The sequence below is a fragment of the Otolemur garnettii genome, unplaced genomic scaffold (genome assembly GCF_000181295.1).
Source record: "Otolemur garnettii isolate 467f Iridium unplaced genomic scaffold, OtoGar3 scaffold00020, whole genome shotgun sequence".
Taxonomy (NCBI): domain Eukaryota; kingdom Metazoa; phylum Chordata; class Mammalia; order Primates; family Galagidae; genus Otolemur; species Otolemur garnettii.
In genome coordinates, this window is record NW_003852415.1 from 16,029,878 (window position 1) to 16,039,066 (window position 9,189).

The window sequence follows — 9,189 nt, forward strand, 5'->3', positions numbered from 1 at the left end:
TTTTTTTGGTTGCAGCCATCATTGTTGTTTGGCAGGCCCGGGCTGGATTTGAACCTGCCACCTTAGGTGTATGTGGCTAGCGCCTTAGCCACTTGAGCCACAGACGCCGAACCAGAAGAATTTCTTATATTTAGGATTTCCTTCCTATGGAGATGGTGGTATTTATATCACTTCTCTTTGTCATTAGCTTTGTGATATTGGCTCATATTTTTCGCTCTTGGAGTACAAACACGAAAGTGAATTACATAATACCTGGATGCCTTTTCCTTGCCATTTTCCTTCCAATGTCTTTTTTCCCATCCACAAAGATACAGGAATTCTAACTCACATTTTATCACCCTTCTTCCAACTATGTCATCTCTCTGTATTTTCTTTTTCTTTTTTTCTCCTTTGGAGACAGTCTCACTTTGTCACCCTTGGTAGAGTGCCATGGTGTCATAGCTCATAGCAACCTTAAACTCTTGGGCTTAAGCAATTCTCTTTGCCTTAGCCTCCCGAGAATCTGGGACTATAGGTGCCCAGCTATTTTTAGAGACAAGGTCTTTCTCTGGCTCAGGCTGGTCTTGAACCTGTGAACTTAGGCAATCCACCTACCTCAGCCTCCCAGAGTGCTAGTATTTTTTAACATTAAGAGTGCAAGAGCTCTAATTGAGTTTTAAAAAGACCTCACGTTTTTCCTGTGATCTAACCCACTCAGTTTTATATAGTTGTGATTTTATAAATGCCTTCTACCCAACATGTTTATGGCTCATGCACAGAGAGGCCTTGGCTTAGCAGCCGCTGAAATTCAGTTGTTTTGAATGCTTCTGTTTCCAGCAACATAAGAGGTTAAACTGCATAGGATAGGTCCCAGCTAACTACTAGTGGGCAGAAAATAAACTGACACAGGACTACTGACAGCCAATGATTAAAGGGAAATAGAAATGGTTTTCAAATACCGGCTTTACTGAAAGGTTTAGGAGAGAGATGTTCCTGTGCCTGATACATGCTCCAGGATGGCCACTAGAGGGTGCAGCCAGATGCTTTTCACAAACCTGCAAAGAGCTGTTGGGAAGCTTCTGATTTCAGTCTGAGTATGATACAGGTTTGTGGCCCCCTCCTGATCTATTTAAATTCCTTTATGCCTTGTCTGTAAAATAAATGCTTTGACTTTTTCTAGCAACTTTGTGTCATTTAAGTCAGAGAACCTTAGTCAAAGAATCAGTGGATGCTGACACATTCCCATTTTGCAAATGTGGGGACTGGGGCATTGAGGTAGTGAAGGATCTGTACTGCCTGGGTTCAGTTCTAGCCCTCTATGTATGTGTTAGGCCAGGGGTCCTCAAACTTTTTAGACAGTTCACTGTCCCTCAGACCGTTGGAGGGCTGGACTGCGGCCCCGGGACGAGTTGCCTGCTAAGCAGGACAGGCAGCGGCGGCAAAAACACCCGGCAGGCCAGATAAATGTCCTTGGCGGGCCGCATGTGGCCTGCGGGCTGTAGTTTGAGGATGCCTGTATTAAGCTTTTGGGGCTCCTGTAAAAAAAAAAATACCTGAGTGGATTTTCTTGTACTGGGTGGTTTAAACAATAGACTTTCCTCATAGCTCTGGAAGCTGGAAACCCAAGGTTGAGGTGCCAGTTTGGTTTCCAGCCAGGGCCCATTTCCTGGTGTGTAGACAGCCGCCTCCTCACAGTGTCTTCACAATGGTAAGGGGAGGGAGGGAACACATGCGAGTTCTCTGGTGTCCCTTCTAATAAGGATACTAATCCTACTGGATCAAGATGCCACCCTTATGTCCTAAAGTCCTCTGCAAATAAAGTCACACTGGATATTGAGGCTTCATCATGTCTGGGGGGAGACATACATATTCAGTCTGTAACACTGTTATTCTGGCCTAATTTCTTTTTTTTTTTTTTTTGAGAGAGCCTCAAGCTGTCCCCCTGGGCAGAGTGCCGTGGCATTACAGCTCACAGCAACCTCCAACTCCTGGGCTCAAGCGAGTCTCCTGCCTCCGCCTCCCAAGTAGCTGGGACCACAGGTGCCTGCCACAACGCCCGGCTATTTTTTGGTTGCAACCGTCATTGTTGTTTGGCGGGTCCGGGCTGGGGATTCGAACCCACCACCTTAGGTATACGTGGCTGGCGCCTTAGCCAGCTGAGCTATAGGCACCGAGCCCTGGCCTAATTTCTTAATCTTTAAAATGGATTGCTAATGTTCGTCATAGGGTTTAACTAAAGGTTTTAATGCTTTAGCCCAGGGATGTCCAAGAATAAGACTTGTTTGGGGCCACACATTAAATACACAAACACAAGAGGCGATTAGTTTAAAAAAGGGGGGTGGGGTCAGTACTTCCTTTTTGTGATATCTGACACCACAGATAAGCAAGGAAAAGTCCACATAGGGGGTGGCACCTGTGGCTCAGTGATGGGGTTTATGGGGTGCCAGCCCCATAAACCGAGGGTGGTGGGTTCAAACCCGGCCCCAGCCAAACTGCAACAAAAAAATAGTCAGGCATTGTGGCAGGCACCTGTAGTCCCAGCTACTCGGGAGGCTGAGGAAAGAGAATCACCTAAGCCCAAGAGCTGGAGGTTGCTGTGAGCTGTGATACCACAGCACTCTACTGAAGGTGACGAAATGAGACTCTGTCTCTAAAAAAGGAAAAGTCCTCATAAAATGAGTATGTAGCTCACAGGCTATAGATTGGACACTCCTGCTTTACCCAGAAAAGGTACCTACTAAATATCTGTTGAAGTTATCGCCCTTATTTTTTGTGCTTAGTCATGTCCCTAAACATACAACTTACAGCAAACCAGACACAAAAGCCAGATCTTTACCTTTTTTCTTTCTCAGCTAACTACTAGTTTCCAAAATGACATTCTTCCTTATAATTTTGTAATTTTGAAGACATGAAATACAGTTCCCTACACTTCTGTGGACTAAGCACACAGATATGTGCTGGTCTGTGAGCATCCCCAGACACTATAAAAGTATAGTCAGCTAGTGCTGGGGATGGTGGTTCATACCTGGGTCCCTAGCACTTCGGAAGGCTGAGGTAGGGGATTGCTAGAGGCCAGGAGTTCAAGACCAGCCTGAGCAAAATGGAGAGACGTTGTCTCTACAAAAAATACAAAGATTAGCTGGACATGATAGTGCAGTCCTGTTATCCTAACTACTTGGGAGGCTGAGAAAGGATCACTCGAGCCCAGGAGTTCGAGACCAACCTGGGCAGCATAGTAAAACCTCATCTCTACAGGAAATTTCATCTACTCAGGAGGTTGCAGAGGAATATTCCTTGAGTCCAGGAATTTGAGGTTGTACTGAGCTGTGGTGACACCACCGCACCAAAAGCTGGGCAAGAGAGTTAGACTGTTTCTCAAAAGAGTATAGTCACCTGGGCTACCTGTCAATGAGTGTCGCCAGAATGGGCTGCCTTCTACTTGTGTGTTCCACTTGCCCATTACTGCCCCTAGCATATAGTTGCAACTGTCTGTCAGATGATAGGGAGGTGGGGAGGAGGAGAGGAGCAGTAGTAGTGACTGCTACCATTTGTGGAATGCATACTGCACGCAGGCCCCCTTTCCTAAGCATTGTGCGTTCATCATCTAACAGTACCCTGGGGGGGGGGGGGGTTGTTTTTTTTTGAGACAGAGCCTCAAGCTATCCCCCTGGGTATAGTACTGTGACATCAAAGCTCACAGCAACCTCCAAATTCTGGGCTGAAGCGAGTCTCCGACCTCAGCCTTCCAAGTAGCTGGGACCACAGGCGCCCAGCTATTTTTTGGTTGCAGCCATCATAATTGTTTGGTGGGCCCAGGCTGGATTCGAACCCGCCACCTTAGGTGTATGTGGCTGGCGCCTTAGCCATTTGAGCCACAGGTGCTGAGCCACAGACCCTGTTTTAAAGAGGAGAAAGTTGAGGCACAGAAGTATCAGTGTTTTCCAGTCATACAACCTTGTGAAGACAGGATTTAAGCCCGTGTCCTCCATTCTCAATTGTATATCTATTTAGACAACTGTTTAACTTTTTCATAACCTGCTTCTTGTAGCATGTTCTGCCTACACGGTCTTGCTATAGTGAATGTTAGATAAAATATTTTACATCTCCACCTACCCTTCATTTATTTATAATGGTATATTATGGTATAAAATTGGTTTTAATATAATTTTTTATTTTTAGCATTTCGATGTTTTTAATGGAAGAATATTTCTGTTTTAATTTAACATTCTTTAAGTCTTTATGTTGCTACCATTTTCAATTTCTTTTAAATATGCTCTGAAAACTTTGTGTATATTAATTTAGATCCAAGCCAAATATCTAATTTAAAAATTTTGCATACCTGTATACTCATACAGTAGTTTAAGTTTTTGGCAACTCAAAAAATGAGGCATTAGGCTTCATACTCCTAATTACCATGATTAAAACTGCATTATACATTGGATCATTCTTGATAAAATTTGTGTGGGTTTCTTTTATTTTTTTACCTTGAGCAACCCTTCAACCCTGGATGCTATTATAAAAGCAGTCTTTTTAAGGGCTTGTCCAATAGAGGGCAGTAAAAAGTAAAAAAAAGTTGGCCTGATGCCTTTCTATAATTAATTTCCGGTAGATAGGGATGTTGTTAATTGAGCTTTTCTTTTTAATAAATGACTTCTTTTTTATCTTAGGCAAAGTTGGATATTGCATTTGGAACACACCACACGTAAGCAATTTTTGTGAAATGGGGAAATATATGATTTTGATAGATCAAAAAATACTGTTGCAAAAAGTGCCCTTAGAGGGCCTAATGTTGGATGGTTTGGCAGGAGGAGGAAAAAACTATCAGTAGATTAGACAGAGTTGTTTTCTCAAAGATTTTAACACATAAGACTGAGATATTCTGGCTGTGAACCTGAAAGTCTAAATCTATGACTCTGAGATTTCTGCCTTTGGTATGCCTGGTTTGGGAGTAATATATTATGATTGTGTGGTCCTTGTTATTGATGATTGTATATGTGCTGACGCATGCCTGTGAATTTTAGTACTTTGAAGAAGTTCTGTGACTTTTCTAAGAATCTGAGTTATAGGCTCGGTCCCCGTAGCATAGTGGTTGCAGCGCCAGCCATGTACACCAAGGCTGGCACGTTCAACATCAGCCTAGGCCAGTTAAACGACAATGAAAACTACAATAAAAAAAAATAGCTAGGCCTTGTGGCTGGTGCCTGTAGTCCCAGCTACCTGGAAGGCTGAGGCAAGAGAATCACTTAAGCCCAAGAGTTTGAGGTTGCTGTGAGAATGTCACAGCACTCTACTGAGGGTGACATAGTAAGACTCTGTCTCAAAGGAAAAAAAAAAGAATGTGAGTTATATAGAATAGTTGTTAGATCAGCTCCATAGTATGATTGAAAAACTATTTTACCAAAAAGTCTACTTCTGATACTGATGCTAGGTCCTTGTTTAAGATAGCTCTTACAGAATAGTTTTTGGAGTTGTGAATACAAACAAGAACAACTTTTCTGTTATTTCTACTCGACACATTGCGCCTGTTAACTCCCATTTTACTTACGTTGGTGTTACACCTGTTCTACAGAACCCTTTGACTTAATAGTTTCTATAAATGAGGGAAAAAATAAGACATAATTGTCCCTATTTCAATATTTTTATAAATCACATTTCTCCAGAATTTTGTTAAATGAATGTGACAAAACCTCATCTTCTAGACCAGAGGTCCTCAAACTTTAAGCAGGGGGCCAGTTCACTGTCCTTCAGATGGTTGGAGGGCTGGACTGCGGGCCCTGGGTTGAATCGGCTACTAAGCAGGACAGGCAGCAGTGGCAGAAACACCCGGCGGGCTGGATAAATGTCCTAGGCGGACGCAGTTTGAGGACACCTGTTCTAGACCAGTAGTGGAAAGGTGTATCCTGTTGCTTCAGGTATATCTGCTCAGGGCAAAAAAGGAATCTCATGGGGAGAGCATGTTGGCCCTGAGGCTTGCCACAGCTGCTATCTTTCTGATTTTATGACGACCTGGAATGATGGCATTATGTTCATCTTTCTCTTCCTACGCTATATTTTCACCAGTCTATTTTGAAAGGAACCAGAGTGGAGGGAGTTGAGCCGTTTCATGAAGGATGATAGTTGTCACCCATACATCACCCGATTTTAGAAGCTCTGAGTAAATTTGCAACATTTAGAAACCATCCCTAATAGGTAGCTTTAGTCCAACAAAGGACAGGGTTTGAGGATTGTTGAGAGTGAACTCAAGCACCTAACTGAAGTACAAATTATTTTGACATTGCTTAAGTTTACAAGATGTTAATTTTAGTATAGGATATAAAATACCTTCAAGCAGAGGCAGCTCAGCAGTAATGGGCAGCACCAAATGGGAAGTCTTGTTCCATACCCTTAGCAGAAACATTGGCGTAGGTTCCTTACTGATTCTAAAATACTTCTGGCAAGACCCGTCTCCCACTTCTGGCTGTGATTTGCTAGACAAGCAATGACAAATTTTCTACTTGCCATAATGAGCACTCTGTGTAATCACACAGGACTTCTATGCTACCAGGTAGTGGAAAAGCCTGCTCTGTTAGTGTGTTTGACTCCTAGGAAAGACTGAGTATGATAGTCTCTCTAGAATCCAGCACAGTGATGCTTAGGGGATGGAGTCCTTGGTTAATGCTCTTCTAAAAATTATTTGGCCTGCCCTTTTACTTTTATAGATAAGGAAACCAAAGTCTAGAGTTAGGTGATTTTCCTCAGGCCAATGATAGAGACAGAAATAAAACCTATTTATTTTAACTTCAGTTTTTTGGGTTTTTTTTTTTTTTTTTTTTTTAGAGACAGCCTCAAGCTGTCCCCCTGGGTAGAGGGCTGTGGCATCACAACTCACAGCAACCTCTAACTCCTGGGCTCATGAGAGTCTCCTGCCTCCACCTCCCAAGTAGCTGGGACCACAGGCGCCCGCCACAACACCCAGCTATTTTTTGGTTGCAGCCGTCATTGTTGTTTGGCAGGTCTGGGCTGAATTCAAACCTGCCAGCTCAGGTGTATGTGGCTGGCACCTTAGCCACTTGAGCCACAGGCGCCGAGCCTTAACTTCAGTTTTTAATTTATTCTTATTTCCTTACTGCTAAAGATTGCCTTATCATTTCCTTTGGTCCATTGACCTCCCCTACCACACATACACACTTTGCAGGTTTAACATTTATTGTCCTCCCCCCCCCACCTTTTTTGGGGGGGGAGGAGAAAGTATCTTACTAGGCTTTAGTCTAGCTCACAGCAACTTCAAACTCCTGGGTTCAAGTGATCCTCCTGCCTCAGACCTCCAATAATCTGGGACTACAGGTACCCAGCACAACACCCAGCTAATTTTCTGTTTTTAGTAGAGTAGGGCTCTTGCTGTTGCTCAGACTGGTCTCGAACTCCTGAGCTCAAGCAGTCATCCTGAATGGGCTTCCCAGAGACTGGGATTATAGCAGTAGACCACTATGCCCAGCCCTAACAGAGTTCTTAATTCAGAGTTTAAAATGCCTAGAGAAGTAATTAGAATTGGACCTTGCCCAGCTATGTATGATCTGTAGCTTATAATTTCTTGAAATATCTGAATCTTGTAGAAGATTGCACTTGTGTCTTGAAATTACTTTGTTTGCTTATTTTAAAATGTTTTATGAATTATTAAATACCTATTCTTGAAACACAGCTCTGGAGGAGATAGAGTGTCTGTTCTCTTTTGGTAAGAGAATGAAGACAAATGTGTGAATTAGAAAAGGAGAAAAGTCTTCCAGTTCATTATGATGGGGGCATAGACTGCCTTCCCAACCTGGCAGAGTAGAGCTAGCAACAGTAAGTACGAGGCAGTCTTTGAGACTCCATGCACTTTGGCAAGCATGCATTGATCAAGTACTATGTGCAAAGCTTGTGGAAACAACCAGGATGTGGCACCATCCTCCAGAAGCTCAGTCTGGTTAGGTACAGCAGACCTGCTCTGTCCGGTTTCTGCAGAATGCCATGCAATCTCATGGTCTATCTCCTATTTTAGAATGGTAAAGCTCTTCAGTTCCCCCGGAACTGCAGTGAAATTCCCTGTAATGACCCCAAGAATTGATGGTGGCGGAGAGGGAAGAATGCCAAAGCAGCTGAATGTTGGATAACCAAGATCAGAAGCTGGTGGCAACAGCAGGGTGGGTGGGTGGGTGGGTAGGGTCTGCTTCTTTCCTCTAACGTCTGTCACTGGGCACCTTCCGCAGATCACTTAGTTCTTGCTGAGACCACGTTTTCCCCCAGCCCACCCATTCTTGCCTCAGTAGTATGAGGTGTTTGCTGATGCTACCACCTGTGCTGTGGAAGCTGTGCACAAGAAGAGGGGAGCATCCTGTAAGTGCCATCCCAGAAAGCTCTTCCACTGGTCCATTTTGTGACCTTGGATAGTCCCTATTTCCACAGATTCCATGGCTGTAGGAGGGTAATAATCCCTCTGGAGCCCTGTGAGGATTTAGGCGCAGACAGGTGCTCTGTAAGGATAATAGTTTTCTTTCTCCCTATGGAGGAATAGCTCCACATATGAGATGTGCCCCTTTTGCTGCCCCTATAACTTTTAGTGTACAATGTAGCAAGTCTGCATTCATCCCTGGCCCTTTTTAATCCATTTTCAACTAACCACAGCCTTATTAATACTACCATTTTGTTTATGGGAAGATTAATATGGCTCCTCTTAAATTACTTCATAATTCTGTCTGATAGGATTCATTGACATCAGAGCATGATTTTCCTGATAATGATGTCTTGACTAATGGAAATATTTGTAAAACTTATCTCATGAATCCATAACTGACTTATTCTTAATTACAATCAGCTGTTGATTTGGCAACTGTGTACGTCAATTTGCCCAGATTTCAGGGAGTACATTTCATAAATGCAAGGAAGACAGCTCAGCAGCTGTCATTTCTCCAGCTTGCATTAATTTACTGTTTGCCAGCTTGAGTTAATTTCTCGTTTTGGCTTGAGCTAAGGATTTCATTATCTTTTATCTTTTTCTTTATCTTCTTAAACCTCATGCTGCTCCACTGGTATTCGTGATGGTGTTTATTTGGGGAGAGCCTGTAGTTCACCTTCCCCCACCCCTGCCTGTGAACTGAGTTACATCAGTGAATATTAAGTAGCATTATGGCCCCGATGGAAATGATAAATAAGACAGTTACAGCCTTGAGAAGTGACACTTTTTTTTTTTTTTTT

The 9,189-nt window shown here is 43.2% G+C and overlaps 1 protein-coding gene across 1 annotated transcript in view; it reads left to right on the top strand.

The window, feature by feature from the left end:
- The window catches only part of TDP1 (tyrosyl-DNA phosphodiesterase 1), an 85,451-nt gene that overhangs the window by 14,517 nt on the left and 61,745 nt on the right, over positions 1 to 9,189 (top strand). Inside the window, exon 6 of the mRNA XM_023511516.1 lies at positions 4,647 to 4,681. Within this exon, the coding sequence (XP_023367284.1) occupies positions 4,647 to 4,681 (35 nt within the window). The remainder of the gene's footprint in view (positions 1 to 4,646; positions 4,682 to 9,189) is intronic.